Source organism: Eretmochelys imbricata, chromosome 2, assembly GCF_965152235.1.
Source record: "Eretmochelys imbricata isolate rEreImb1 chromosome 2, rEreImb1.hap1, whole genome shotgun sequence".
In the NCBI taxonomy this organism is placed as follows: Eukaryota; Metazoa; Chordata; order Testudines; family Cheloniidae; genus Eretmochelys; species Eretmochelys imbricata.
Genome location: NC_135573.1, coordinates 43,469,133 through 43,484,970, shown reverse-complemented (window position 1 = coordinate 43,484,970; position 15,838 = coordinate 43,469,133). Strand labels below are relative to the sequence as shown.

General features: G+C 42.9%; 1 protein-coding gene across 1 annotated transcript in view; it reads right to left on the bottom strand.

The window, feature by feature from the left end:
• Positions 1-1,002: 1,002 nt before the first annotated feature.
• Positions 1,003-15,838, bottom strand: part of RAD54B (RAD54 homolog B) — a 122,993-nt gene continuing 108,157 nt past the window's right edge. Inside the window, exons 11-15 of the mRNA XM_077810008.1 lie at positions 13,088-13,263; positions 8,354-8,615; positions 6,894-6,960; positions 5,822-6,022; positions 1,003-2,181 (exon numbers count right to left, since the gene is read on the bottom strand). Of these exons, the coding sequence (XP_077666134.1) occupies positions 1,961-2,181; positions 5,822-6,022; positions 6,894-6,960; positions 8,354-8,615; positions 13,088-13,263 (927 nt within the window). The 3' untranslated portion in view covers positions 1,003-1,960. The remainder of the gene's footprint in view (positions 2,182-5,821; positions 6,023-6,893; positions 6,961-8,353; positions 8,616-13,087; positions 13,264-15,838) is intronic.

Genomic DNA, 15,838 nt, shown 5'->3' with positions numbered 1-15,838 from the left:
CATCCAAGCCCTGTTTGTCTAGAGTAGGTGTGGCAGGGTGCCTGTTATGTCTTGCTGATTCTGTGGCACACTTTGCCCTGCTGTGACAGAGCAGCAGTGTAGCTGATTTAATCTATGGTAGTGGAGTTTGGGGTCTAAGGCACAGATCCTCAAAATTATTTAGGCTCCTAACTTCCAGCCTAAATATCTTTGAGGATCTTGGCCCAAGACACTATATGCCATCTGAGGATTGGTGTAAAGGAGAAGAGTTCCCCTACATGCTTACACACCAGAACAGAAAGTGGTAGGTGCAGAAACCAGCTCTCCTGCTTTATGCCAGCTGAGAACTCCCACCCCCAACAGGGGAACTCTCAGCTGGCATAGAGCTGAGCTGGAATTCTAGCCAGTAGCGGCCTAGACTGTTACTGAGCATCTGGGTGCATATTAACCAAAATAAACTGATCATGCGGAAGAATAAAAGGTTTTGACCATAGAGAATTTGCACCAGGTTATTTCATTCTGATCCTCAATGGAGGACATAGACTCACACACCAACAGAACTTGTCTTTTTAAAGTGTTTACATTTTAGTGCCCCCCTCAATCTCTCACTTCCCTCCCCTACTTAGACTACCCAAAATCATTGCATTTAGAAAGTTCAGTGCTTTCTTTGTTCCTGTCATTAGTTCTCTGCACTTAAATACCATGACAGGTGCATCAAAAATAGATTCACGGTGGAGTCAGTGGGAACCAGGGCGATGGGAGCCCTAAATGTTGTGAACAACTAAAATGGAGGACAAATCAATTAGTTATTTCCTGCAGGTTGGGCTTTATAGTGGACACTCCAGAAACCTAACATAGTTACCAACTGTTCTGTCTTTATACAGCACGTAACACACTGATCAATGATTAGGGCCCCTCAGCACCACCACAATACAAATAAATAAATACCAATGAATTCCAAATTACAATTTTAATTTTATTAAAAGTGATTTCACTTTCTATACACTTCTAGTATTCCTGGAAATAATGCCACATTTTTGTTCATAAGATTCCATTTTTCACATTTGTGAATAAAATATTCTTCTTATAGAGAGGAATTGCATAGCTGAGATACCACACAAGGTATTTTTAAAGCTATAATTGCTATTTCAGATTCTTATGCCTGATCACATAAAGAAACAAATCATCATCCTAATATTATACTGCAATTACATTGTATGCATGCTTTGAGATTCAGAAAAATATGTTCGCCATATCTATTTAGATAGAAATAACATGCACCTGCATTGAGTATAGCTGGGAACCACAGAATGTTAATTTCCCCAACTAAATGCACCGTGCACTGCTGTTTCTTATAAAAGATGGTCAAGCACAATTAAGTTGTGGTCTCAGAATCTGGGTCTGATGGACCACTATGCTATTCTAGTTTTATGCTGGGGTAACTCCACTGAAACCATGAGTTATATTGGGGTAAAGCTGGAGTAATGTAGTGGTGAATCAGGCCCATTATCTTTACAGGTGCAGAGACAAATCCAGTCAGAGATTTGTAAACATCACATATATACTATAGCCTAATGTACCTTCTAACATCCAGCTAAGTTGTCATCTCTGTATTATTATTATTAATGTATTATTATCATTGAAAGAAAACTGTCAGGTAGTTTGGGCCTAACTAGGAGGTTGTGTAAAATAGTTTAAACCACTACTAATTATTATACCAAACCAGCAGATGTGTTGAAAAGCAAATTAAATTTTTAAAATTCTTTCAGTTATAACTATTTACTAATAAGTTACTTTTAATCTGATGGTATCTCTCTAACTTTACAAAAAACATCAACAGCTGTACATTTACACAGAAACCTCCTCGTAAAAACACTGAGTTTTGGCAGCAACATAAAGGCATCTGCATACTTTACTTTTCTTTGAAGACTGGCACCAGTGAGTACAAGGCACATCATGTACATGGAAAAATAATTTAGTTTTATGGAGTGGGAGTAGCTGGATTGGTTACATTCTGGAAAATAAAAGAAATACTCGTCTTTATTCTTTCAAGGAAGGGATCAGCAAGAGTCTGGTGCTGCCCCGAAAAGTGTTTCCATTGCATCAGCTGCGACATAGAAAGAGGTTTCTTTGAATCAGCCCTCTCATGATGTTGTCCAAGCTGGCAACCTCTATACACAGAGAGCTTTTCTGAAGAAGGATCTGAAAAGTGATAAAGTGAAACAGAGATTGAGAACTACCAAGAAAATTCTCAGTCTGGATCAGTATTGTATTTTCCAGAACAGCAAGTGCAACCTTCTACACCAATACAAGCCACACATACACAAAAACGTAAATTACTTGTTAATTTTATTTCTCAAAAATCCCCCTCTGCCAGCCCAGAGTACAAGTCCTGGTACAAGTAGATGGAATGGAAAGTTTCTTATCTGATCATTTCCTTTCTGCTAGCAGCATCTCCTGCAATTCTGTGACACATGGGCTATTCCCCTCTTCTCTGCAGTTCTGGAAGTGGTTCAGTGTTGCAGCTTGTGCTGCTACGACCCCCTTTTCTGGCTTCCTGCCAGGAGTCATTCCAGAGCTGTGGAGAACGTCTTAGAATAGGAGTAACAATAACCTGAATCCCAACCAGAGAACTATGTACAGTGGGCTACTTGGCCCACAAACTGTAGATATAGAAATGAAATGTTGTTCTTTGGTTAATAAAGCCATACAGGATAGGAAGAATTGTGGGAGATGCTGCTAGCCGGGAGAAAATCACTGCTAAGAAATTTTCCATTCTGCAGCTCAGCATCTCCCACAATTCTGTGATGTAGAGGAAGTAGCGAGCGGTGAACGTTCCCGTCCTCTTCAATTCCCAGACGTACCCCAAACCAGCCTGCCCTTCCTCCTCCAACCAGCCTGCCCCGCCCATCCTCTGAGGCCCTGCCCCCACTCACTACATCCCGAGTCCCTTTGTTTCTTGCTCTCCCTGCCCTCACTCACTCGCTCATTTTCACCAGGCTCAGGCAGGGGGTTGGGATGTGTAGGGGGGTGAGGGCTCCGGCTGGGGATGTGGGCTCTGGTGTGGGGCCAGGGATGAGGGATTTGGGGGGCAGGAGTGGGCTCCAGGCTGGGGGGTTCAGAGAGTGAGAGGGGGCTCTGGACTGGGGCAGGGGTTACGCGCAGGGGGGATGTTGAGGGATCCAGCTGGGGGTGCAAACTCTGGGGTAGGGCTGGGGCTGAAGGGTTTGGGGTGCAGGAAGGTGCTCCAGCCTGGGACTGAGGGGTTTTGAAGGCTGGAGGGGGATCAGGGCTGGGGCGGAAGTGGGGGGGGAGATGAGGGCTCTGGCTGGCAGTGAGGGCTCTGGGGTGGGGCTGGGGATAAGGTGATTGGGGTGCAGGAGGGTGCTATGGGCTGGGACTGAGGGGTTGGGAGGGTGGGACAGGGATCAGGGCTCTGGCAAGGGGTTGAGGTGTGGGGGGCGTTGAAGGCTCTGCCTGGGGGTGAGGGCTCTGGGGTGGGGCTGGGGGGTATGGGGTGCAGAAGGGCGGGAGGGGGATCAGGGCGGAGGCAGGCGGTCAGAGCGTGGGAGGGGGTCAGGAGTGCAGGCTCTGAGTGGCGCTTACCTCAAGCGGCTCCCAGAAGGCATGTCCCCCCTCTGGCTCCTATGCAGAGACGAAGCCAGGCGGCTCTGCACACTGCCCCCGCAGCTCCCACTGGCTGCAGTTCCCAGCCAATGGGAGCTGCAGAGCCGATGCTTGGGGCGGGGGCAGCGTGCAGATCCCCCTGGCTGCCCCTATGCATAGGAGCTGGAGAGGACCATGCCGCTGTTTCTGGGAGCCTGTCTTGGCCCTGCTGCACCGCTGACTGGACTTTTAACAGCCCGGTCGGCGGTGCTGACCAGAGCTGCCAGGGTTCCTTTTCGACCAGGCATTCTGGTCAAAAACAGGACACGTGGCAATCCTATCCTCTCCACACCAGCCTGCCCCTCTTCTTCCCCTCCAGGTACCTGCCACGATCCTGCCCCTCCTCTTCCAGGCACCCCCCAACCAGCCTGCCCCTCCTCTTCCTCTCCCAGGCACCCCTCTCCACCAGCCTGACAAATACCCCTCAGCTCATGAACCCCTACACCGACCCACCCCAGTAACCTCAGACCAGCATCCACCTTTAGTATTTCTGTAATGGTATTTTTTGGCTCTTGCATCTTACTCTATCTAATTGTGTGGCTGCTTATATGCTTACCCTTGTCAGAGTATTCCCTTTCATCCCTGGGATGGGAAAAAACTGGCAGAACTCTATATGAGAAGCATAATGCAAACAGCTTGCACTCTCTGACATCTCCATAACTACTTGGACAAAATCAGGGTGTGCACGCAATTTTTTTCCCTCTGGGAAGGTCTACAATACTCCTGTAACTGTATCTCTTGATCAAGTCACTATCAGGATACTAGGTAAAAAACAGGCCCTGCACGAGTGCCCATAGAAAACATTGAGCTGGATCCTCTAGGTATATTTTACCAGCTCACATGAGCTCCATTTCCCTCTCAAGAACTGAAGCTCCAGCTTTTCAGCCATGAAAAGAACACAAAGACAATGAAATCAGTGGATTGCTTGTCAGAGTGCTTTAACCAAAAGTAAAGTGAAAAACAAAAAACTCTTCACTATAAAAGCACCCTATCTTAACTATACAACCTCGTCCAGACTTTAGGTGAGAAGGGGAGGAGAGGAGAAATGAGCAAAACTCTAGTCTATCTGCTGGAAACATATAAACAACCAAACAGGGTCAACCCCTTTTTTAATTGCTTAATTTCCTGTCTGCATCTGCTGGTAAGAAGACACACATTTAGATGGAAGACTTTGGAGGATTTTAGAAGAATAATTCTCACCACCTGCATTTTTACTTAGTGCTGTTAAAATTCAATTTAAAAATGTTGTAGATATTTCTCATTACTATGATAGCAGAGTGTCTGTTTAGAAGAGATCCGCATTTGCCCCATTATCACACTAGTAGCGCTATTATAGATGAGCGTCTCATGCCCATCAGAAGAAGGGAACTTATTGGGGCAACAGATGCACCTGTTTCTTAGACGCTGGGTCTGTCATAAAGGTTAGACCTGATGGAGAGCAACCTTAATGAAAACAAGATTAAGACATTTCAAAAAAAAAAATGAAAACAAAAAATCCTATCCCTAATTTAAATCAGCTATATGCAAAAAGGTATTAACACCACACCACAAAGAAAGAGTGGAAAGGGAGGTATTAGGAACACTAGTGGAGATGGTACTATTTGTATCCTTGGTATAGGGCAGACAGAAGCTAGGGGGTCTATTTTTGCGCCTTTCTGCTGACTGTTCTAATCACTCTTCTCCAATTTTAGACAGTGACCTTGCCGCAAATGATTGTCTGTACTTTGGGCACTACTACACCTTTGGCCAGATCCTCGACTGATGTAAGCTGGTACAGTCCCAGCCAAATCAATAGTGCAACAGTGATTTACACCAATTGATAATCTAGTCCCTTGTTTGTATCATCTAATCATTCTTGCTCTTGATACTTTCTTTCTCTGAGTTTCATAAATTATCTTGCCTGATTATAACCATTGTCACTAGTCCAATTTGCCCTGATTGGTTTAGGGATTTAAGAGGCTGTTAAAAGTAGAGGTCATTAGTTCAAGGAAGGAATCTTTTCTCATCATCAGCTGATGAAAGGGTCCTGTGGATTTGAAAATAAAATCAGGCATAAGGCAATATCATGAGGATCCAATAAAGAATTTCATTACTTTAATCCTCTTGTAATGGGTGTCACTGGAAATGGATGGACCAACCCTGCAAGTGCCAAAGAGATAAAGAACAGAAAGCTCACTTTGATGGTCTTTCTTTCCCATACAGTTGCACTCAAGCAGGTCATGGGTAACACAGCTGGAATCTTCATGTAGTATAAAGAGATTTTTAAGTTCCTCAATGGAAAAACGGATGTGTTCAGATGTCTTGGAAAGGTCTACAACTGCCCCAGAAAGGCCTTGCTTGCTGATCTGTCTCTGATAGATCTTTTCTTCTATTGATCCTGCATTGAAAAACATCATATACATAAGATTAATTTTGGACCAGTATTTCTAAAGGTAGATTCCACTTACCTGATAATTGCATAATTGGAAATGTTGGAGTATTACCTTCAGTTACTAAAAGAATAATCAGAGCAAAGCATAAGAACATAAGAAGGGCCATACTGAATCACACCAAAAGTCCATTCAGCCCAGTATCCTGTCTATCGACAATGGCCAATGCCAGGTGCCCCAAAGGGAGTGAACCTAACAGGTAATGATCAAGTGAACTCACTCCTGCCATCCATCTCCACCCTCTGACAAACAGAGGCTAGGGACACCATTCCTTACCCATCCTGGCTAATAGCCATTAATGGACTTAACCTCCATTAATTTATCCAGTTCTCTTTTAAACCCTGTTATAGTCCTAGCCTTCACAACTTCCTCAGGCAAGGAGTTCCACAGGTTGACTGTGCGCTGTGTGAAGAAGAACTTCCTTTTACTTGTTTTAAACCTGCTGCCCATTAATTTCATTTGGTGGCCCCTAGTTCTTATATTATGGGAACAAGTAAATAGCTTTTCCTTATTCACTTTCTCCACACCACTCATGATTTTATATACCTCTATCATATCCACCCCTTAGTCTCCTCTTTTCCAAGCTGAAAAGTCCTAGCCTCTTTAATCTCTCCTCATATGGGACCCGTTCCAAACCCCTAATCATTTTAGTTGCCCTTCTCTGAACCTTTTCTAATGCCAGTATAAGCAAAGCAAAGCAAAGCCAAGCCACATGTTTATGCGATTTCCAAAAGTTCCCCACCCTCTTCTTATACTTGCCAAGATTTGCCTCCCTCCAGCCTATGTTAGAGTAGCATTTACATTTATAATATTTCTGACCTGTAGTTAGCAGTCTGTAAATATGCACAGTGTGTTTCTGACCATCTCTCCACACCCTGGCCATTGCCTAAAGAAGATAAAAAGGTAATGATGTTATTTGAACTCTCATTACACAAAGAACATTAGCTAAAACGTTTATTCTTTTCTAATCAAGTTCTTAGGTTATTAAATCTGAAAAATTTTTAAAATCTAATTTGCTTCTAACATTTACTCTCTGCCTCTCACCTTGCCTAGATTACCACATGAAATTTCATTTCTGCTAGCCCTAGTTTCACTTGTGGTTTTCAGGTATTAGCATGACTCTATTGGATTTAGATTTCTAACACTGCACAGGCGTTTAAGTTCCTACCCCCAATACTTTTTTTCAATATTTATAAAAACAGTGAAAACATCCATTTCAGTTGGGTTTGGAAAATCAGTTTTTGCACAAAACCTTTAAATCTAAAAAAATTACTTGACAGCGTCCACTTAAGTTAATTTTTGGCAACAGTTTAAGGGTTACAAGTACATATTCAGCATATGTGCACAAAGCACAAGTTTCAATATTTAGCAAGCTGTAATATTTGTGGCTGATTTTACTAGACTGTGTTTCAAGCAATACGACAAGTGACCACATGATGGTGCTGATGAAGATCAGGAACAAGAGCAAAGCCTCTGAGTTCCATGCAGGTGATAGGCAATTACCATTACTGTACAATCTGAGGCGATTTATTGAAATTGTAAGAAATTTTTTTTAAAGACATTTAAAATTTGTTAAAAAAAAGTTTTATCCAAGCACTCTTATGCCAGATAAAACAATACCCACAGAGCTACCACAATCATTACAAGAATAGCAGTAACTTTATTTTTTTTTTGTAACATCTGCTGCCATTTGATTTTGTCCCTCTCTTCATGCTACTCAGGACCCCCCCCCCCCCCCCAGCTCAGATGTAGCTGAGTTCCCTCTTCACCAGCACACATCACACAAAATGATCAGTTTTAATTTCATTTTCTTTTGGGAAACATAAGAAAGAGATGATGGCCATTCTACTAGAAAATCAAAGTCAACAGAAGACTGGGCCTTATAAGAAACCCCTCCAGGGAGACCAGAGATTTATTCCCCTACACTTTATGCTCCTTGTTTATCCCAATCAGCTGTTCTAATTTAATTTTACCCTGACTATTCAAACTAGAGACAAGCATCTCCTGGCTGAATGTCACAATACAAAGAGACCCAACGGCTGATCGATATGGATAAAGTTGCATGGAAAATCCTTCAGATGTGTTTCTGATATGGAGACAAAGCTAATTTAAACATTCTCCTTCCCCACATAACTACACTTGTCTAGATGCAGGCTGAGCAATATTCAATAATGGACCAGTGAGAGATTTAAGGTCTGACATTTTAGAATCTATCTCCTCATCAATTAAAACCCCATTTGGTCCACATCCCGTCCCTGATACACATAACTGTATCAAACCTGAATATCTGTGGCTGGATTCCAGTCAATGTCATACAAAATTAAATGAGATGCTCCAACAAGGTTCAGACCTACACCGCCAGCCTTCGAACTCAGCAAAAAGATAAACGCTGAACGGAATTTATTATTAAAACTATCCACAATCTGTTGCCTCTGGGAGACAGGAGTGTGTCCATCAAGTCTTGTATAAGAGTATCCATAATGTTTGCACATCTCTTGCAAAATATTCAATGTCTGTGTATAATTAGATACCAACACAATTCTGTCAATCAGAGAAACAAAGAACTTGTTATGTTGTGCATAAGTAGTTAAATCTAATGAAGCATTATATTTATTTATTGTAGACAACTGAAGAAATCAAATCACAACTCAGACAAAAATTGCACATCAGCCTGACTTTACTCACCTCTCTTTAAAAATGAAATATTTGACATTGCAAATAAAGACATGTCAGACCTACTGTGAAGCATTCAAATAAATTATTAAAGTTATTTTTTCAACAGGATTTTGCTTAATGTACAAACAGGACCAAGCACAGAGACTGGATTATAAAATTTCTACTTACACAAACTAGGTCTCGTAAGAGGAACTATATGCACCTGTATGTGGCTCCACTTAAAGAAAAAGCTACTGTGAACATCACCACACAATTTGAGAGATTTCTGAGTAGGAGAATTACAGATGAGCTAAATGGGGGCATTCATCTGAAGAAAATTCCTCCTCCCCAAGCTGGGGTTTGGATAAAATGGGATGAGGGAAAAAGGAGGGCAAATGACTTTGTAAATATTACAGATATTTCTGGTAAACTGGTCTCCAGGTCTTTTGAGCTATTGATCTCCCACTTACTTCTACTACATCAATGTTTTATCTGATACACTTATTATTCCATAATAGGGTGACCAGATGTCCCATTTTTATAGGGACAGTCCTGTTTTTTGGGGCTTTTTCTTATATAGACACCTATTATCTCCCACCCTCCGTCCCGTTTTTTCACAATTGCTATCTGGTCACCCTACTCCAGAATCACTTGGTTTCAGAGATTTGCAAACTTCCCCTTTAATCTCTGGGGAAGATTGTACTAAATGGGGAAGGGGGAAGAGGTCTAACTGAAGCAGTAAGACTTGTCACAAAGTAATGCCTCCGCACAAGCTGTAAATCAGTGGGTTTCAAACTTTTTAGGCTGCGTACCCCTTTCCAAATAATGTAGTCTACCATGTACCTGTCTGAAATAGACAGAGGCAACATGGGGGGTAGAGGGGCATTTGGGGGCAGATCACATATTACGCATGCGCCCCAGGTTTCTGCCTTCCATTTAGCAACAGCTTTTAAAGGTTTTCAAACTGGGGTGCACGCCCCACTAGGGCGGCATAGCAGAATATTCGGGGGGGAGGTGGCAAGGCCAGATGGCTTGGGCCAGCCCCACATGGTGGGGCTCAGGGAGGGAGAGCCACCTCCATCCCCGACTCACCTCAGTGGGCCACCTAGCCTGTCAGGGTTGTGGGGGGCACACAACCAAAAATTATAATTCAAAGTATCAGCGTAACAGCTGTGTTAGTCTGTATTCGCAAAAAGAAAAGGAGTACTTGTGGCACCTTAGAGACTAACCAATTTATTTGAGCATAAGCTTTCGTGAGCTACAGCTCACTTCATCGGATGCATACTGTGGAAAGTTTAGAAGATCTTATTATATACTTACAAAGCATGAAAAAATACCTCCTCCCACCCCACTCTCCTGCTGGTAATAGCTTATCTAAAGTGATCACTCTCCTTACAATGTGTATGGTAATCAAGGTTGGCCATGTCCAACACAAATCCAGGTTTTCTCACACACACACCCCCCCCACACACAAACTCACTCTCCTGCTGGTAATAGCTTATCCAAAGTGACCACTCTCCTTACATTGTGTATGATAATCAAGGTGGGCCATTTCCAGCACAAATCCAGGATTTAACAAGAACGTCGGGGGGGGGGGGGGGGTAAGGAAAAAACAAGGGGAAATAGGCTACCTTGCACAATGACTAAGCCATTCCCAGTCTCTATTCAAGCCTAAGTTAATTGTATCCAATTTGCAAATGAATTCCAATTCAGCAGTTTCTCGCTGGAGTCTGGATTTGAAGTTTTTTTGTTGTAAATAGCGACTTTCATGTCTGTAATCGCGTGACCAGAGAGATTGAAGTGTTCTCCGACTGGTTTATGAATGTTATAATTCTTGACATCTGATTTGTGTCCATTTACTCTTTTACGTAGAGACTGTCCAGTTTGACCAATGTACATGGCAGAGGGGCATTGCTGGCACATGATGGCATAAATCACATTGGTGGATGTGCAGGTGAACGAGGCTCTGATAGTGTGGCTGATGTTATTAGGCCCTGTGATGGTGTCCCCTGAATAGATATGTGGGCACAGTTGGCAACGGGCTTTGTTGCAAGGATAGGTTCCTGGGTTAGTGGTTCTGTTGTGTGGTATGTGGTTGCTGGTGAGTATTTGCTTCAGGTTGGGGGGCTGTCTGTAGGCAAGGACTGGCCTGTCTCCCAAGATTTGTGAGAGTGTTGGGTCATCCTTCGGGATAGGTTGTAGATCCTTAATAATGCGTTGGAGGGGTTTTAGTTGGGGGCTGAAGGTGACGGCTAGTGGCGTTCTGTTATTTTCTTTGTTAGGCCTGTCCTGTAGTAGGTGACTTCTGGGAACTCTTCTGGCTCTATCAATCTGTTTCTTCACTTCCGCAGGTGGGTATTGTAGTTGTAAGAATGCTTGATAGAGACCTTGTAGGTGTCTGTCTCTGTCTGAGGGGTTGTATCGCAGAGCTTGGCTGTAGACGATGGATCGTGTGGTGTGGTCAGGGTGAAAGCTAGAGGCATGTAGGTAGGAATAGCGGTCAGTAGGTTTCTGGTATAGGGTGGTGTTTATGTGACCATCGTTTATTAGCACCATAGTGTCCAGGAAGTGGATCTCTTGTGTGGACTGGTCCAGGCTGAGGTTGATGGTGGGATGGAAATTGTTGAAATCATGGTGGAATTCCTCAAGGGCTTCTTTTCCATGGGTCCAGATGATGAAGATGTTATCAATATAGCGCAAGTAGAGTAGGGGCGTTAGGGGACGAGAACTAAATAACATCACAGGGCCTAATAACATCAGCCACACTATCAGAGCCTCGTTCACCTGTACATCCACCAATGTGATATATGCCATCATGTGCCAGCAATGCCCCTCTGCCATGTACATTGGTCAAACTGGACAGTCTCTACGTAAAAGAGTAAATGGACACAAATCAGATGTCAAGAATTATAACATTCATAAACCAGTCGGAGAACACTTCAATCTCTCTGGTCACGCGATTACAGACATGGAAGTCGCTATTTTACAACAAAAAAACTTCAAATCCAGACTCCAGCGAGAAACTGCTGAATTGGAATTCATTTGCAAATTGGATACAATTAACTTAGGCTTGAATAGAGACTGGGAGTGGCTTAGTCACTATGCAAGGTAGCCTATTTCCCCTTGTTTTTTCCTACCCCCCCCCCAGACGTTCTTGTTAAACCCTGGATTTGTGCTGGAAATGGCCCACCTTGATTATCATACACAATGTAAGGAGAGTGGTCACTTTGGATAAGCTATTACCAGCAGGAGAGTGAGTTTGTGTGTGTGTGGGGGGGGCTGTGTGAGAGAAAACCTGGATTTGTGCTGGAAATGGCCCAACTTGATTATCATACACATTGTAAGGAGAGTGATCACTTTAGATAAGCTATTACCAGCAGGAGAGTGGGGTGGGAGGAGGTATTTTTTCATGCTTTGTGTGTATATAATAAGATCGTCTAAACTTTCCACAGTATGCATCCGATGAAGTGAGCTGTAGCTCACGAAAGCTTATGCTCAAATAAATTGGTTAGTCTCTAAGGTGCCACAAGTACTCCTTTTCTTTTAACTCAAAGTAGGGGCTCAGCTCAAAAAATTTGAAAAATAGTGTGTGGAGGTGGTGCTTCCTCCCCATGCCCTGCTGCATGGGGCTGATGCCCAAGCTGCCTGGCATCCCTGCTTGCCCCACTGAATGTTCCTTTGTGCCCCCCTAGGGGGGCATACCCCACAGTTTGAAAACCTCTGCTATCAATTAACAGTAGGAGGAGACAGCAGCTCCCTTTGTACAGACACACTGGGGAGTGCTTCTTCCCGACATTTTCTTTTGAAAAGGAACTTATAGACAGCTAACATCTCCTAAAATGGAGTAGAAGGAAAACCCTGAATGATAGCTAGTCATAAACATGACTATATGGGAGAGAGTTCAGTCTAGTAATTAAAAAATATTTTATTGAACAGTTTAAAATACTGAGCACATTAAATGATTACCCGAAGGGACACAAAGTGCTGGAAAGTCTATGCAAGTAACAGGCAGTATGTCACAGAACGGTAGTTTCAGTGTGAGACATCTGCTTAGTTGGTAGAACTCAGCATGAAAAAGAAAACAACCAGATAACTGTCCAGAAATAACAAAAACAGAAACTTGGATAAGTGTCCACCAGCTGTAATTCCTATGTTAATAATTTTAACAAGAGGCAAAGCTGTAGAGTAGAATACATGTACGTATGAATAAGTATGCTTGGTAGCTGTGGGAGTGACAGATCCCTAAGGGTAAATATTTTGGCATCATGTTTGTGTGAAAACAGCAAGTGGGAAAATCAAAGGGATCATCTAAATTCAAAAGTAGCTCATATGTCTCTCCTACCTTTCTTCTCTCTCACCTTTCAGAAGGGCTGAGTTCACGGATCGCTGCCAACAGCTTTGCCAGGACCTGTAATTTTCCTGAGTCAGTTTCAGTGAAAGTGGTGGAGGTATAATCTTGTGGGAAAATATCTCTTAAACCTTCATAAAGATTGGATTCCTCACATTCATCACAAGTTGGATTACATTCTTTTTCCTATTAAAAAAGATTAATCTGTGGTAGCTGCATGACTTTTTGAAAAGGTACTAAAAAAAAATAAGCTTGTCAATATTTTCATTATGATTACAGAAAGCATCAGAGAAAGACAAGATCAAGAACCAGCACACAGATTTTAATGAACAAACAAGCCATCTGGCTGATAACCTCTCATCATTGGCTCTACTGCAATTTTTACAAACCATTGTTATAATAAAATTAAACTTGATTCTATACCCTATAGACTAATGTCTCATCTACAACTGTATAGAGGATGGGGAAGAAAATAGTATTGCTCACTCCTGCTTCTCTGATTTAAAAGAAGTAGTTACATGACATCAGAAACATATGAGAGGTAAACTCATGCTTTGTTTGCTCCTGCTTCATTCTGTGCCAGCTTATTACAGAGCTTTAGGCATTTATTTTTGAGAAAACTGTTCTCTTCCCAACCAGAGATTAGGAACTGAGAGGATGAAGAGCAGCTATCAAAGGTATAATGGATCCAGAATGAAGGGGTAGAGGAAAAATGGTAAAGTCACTTAGTTGCAGTCTAACAATAGCTATATCAGTGTAATAAAAATAACAGCAATAAAACCAACTTGTGTTTATATCTCTCTCTCCATCCCACCAATTTCTAAGAAGTTAAGCTTTCATGTTAAAAAAAAGTTTCTAGCATTTACAGTTGTGAAGCAAATTTACTGAACGAACATAGTATTCTCTCTGAGTCATAGACACAGACTGAAACAATAGCTCTTGCACTCTTGCAATAGGTTTACACTTCTTCTATTCATCTCAATTAATGTTGACTCCCAAGAAGAGGTCCCCAAACTGTGGGGCATACCCCACCCTCCTAAGGGGGTGTAGAGGAACGTCCGGGGGGATGCGGCAGGGCCTGGGCCAGCCCCCATGGGGGACAGGGAGGGAGCACCACCCAGCCCCTCTGCACCCCCATCTACTGCTCTGGTTGTGCCTCCAGCCGCATCCCCAGCTCCCAGCCTCGGCCTGGCTCCGCTCCCAGCCCTGACCCTTACCGCAGCCTGGCTGCAGCTCCACCCCTGCTCCCACCCCCAGCCTCAGCCCCTGGCCACAACCCCATTCCCAGCCCCAGATCCACCCCCAGCCTTGGCCCCCTTACCCCTGTCCCTGCCCCCCCTTACCTCGAGCAATGGCCACCGCCCCAGCCCCGGTGTGTGTGGGGGGGAGGGGGGGAGGAGGAATAGATGGAGTAAGGGGGGCACAGCCTTCAAAGGTTTGGGTCCTGCTGCTCTAAAGGCTATGGATGTTAATTTTAATATCAATCTAATTATACCATTTGCAGCTGACATTTTAGTAAGATAACTGAGGGAATCATAGAAATGTAGGGCTGAAAGTTACCTCCAGAGCTCAGCTAGTCCAGCCCTCTGTGCTGAGGCAGGACCAAGTATGCCCTACACCATCCCTGACAGGTGTTTGTCTAACCTGTTTTTAGAAACCAATGACAGGGATTCAATGACCTTCCTTGGAAGCCTATTCCAGTGCTTAACTATGCTTATAGTTAGAAAGGTTTTCCTAATATCTAACCTAACTCTCCCTTGCTGCAGATTAAGCCCATTACTTCTTGTCCTACCATCTGCAGACAAGGCGAACAGTTGAACACCATCCTCTATAACGGCCTTTGAAGACTATCAGGTTCCCCCTCAGTCTACTTTTCTCAAGACTAAACAGGTCCAGTATTTTTAACCTTTCCTATACGTCAGGTTTTCCTAAACGTTTATTGCCCTCCAATTTATCCACATTAAGAAAAATGTGTGGTGTCCAAAACTGGACACAGTAGTCCAGCTGAGGCCTCACTAGTATTGAATAAAGCTGGAAAATTACTTCCAACATCTTACTTACAAGACTTCTGTTAATACACCCCAGAATGATACTAGCATTTTTTCTGCAACTGCATCACATTGTCAACTCATATTCAATTTGTGATCCACTATAACCCCCAGATCCTTTTCAGCTGTTCTATCATCTTTTTGCGGATACAGACTAACACGGCGGCTACTCTGAAACCTGCCATCTACCCAGTTATTCCCCATTTTGTAGTTGTGCAATTGATTTTTTCTTTCTAAGTGTAGTACTTTCTACTTTTCTTTATTCAATTTCATCTTATTGATTTCAGACTATTTCTCCAATTTATCAAGGTCATTTTCAGTTCTCTAAAGTACTTGGAGGTGTCATCTGCAAATTTTATAAGCATATTCTCCACTCCATTATCCAAGTCATTATTGAAAATGTTGAAACATATCAGACCCAGGATAGAGCTCTGAGGCACCCCTTATATACGTGCTCCCACTTTGACAGCGAATCAAAGATAACTGCTCTTTGAGTACGGTCTTTCAGCCAGTTTTGCACCCAATTTAATACAGAACACATTTCCCTAGTTTGCTTATGAGAATGTAATGTAGGACTGTGTCAAAAGCCTTACTAAAAACAAGATATATCTATTGCTTGCCCCCATCCACTAGGCCAATAACCCTATCAAAGAAGGAAATTAGGTTGATTTGGTATGATATGTTCTTGACAAATCCATGTTGGCTATTACTTA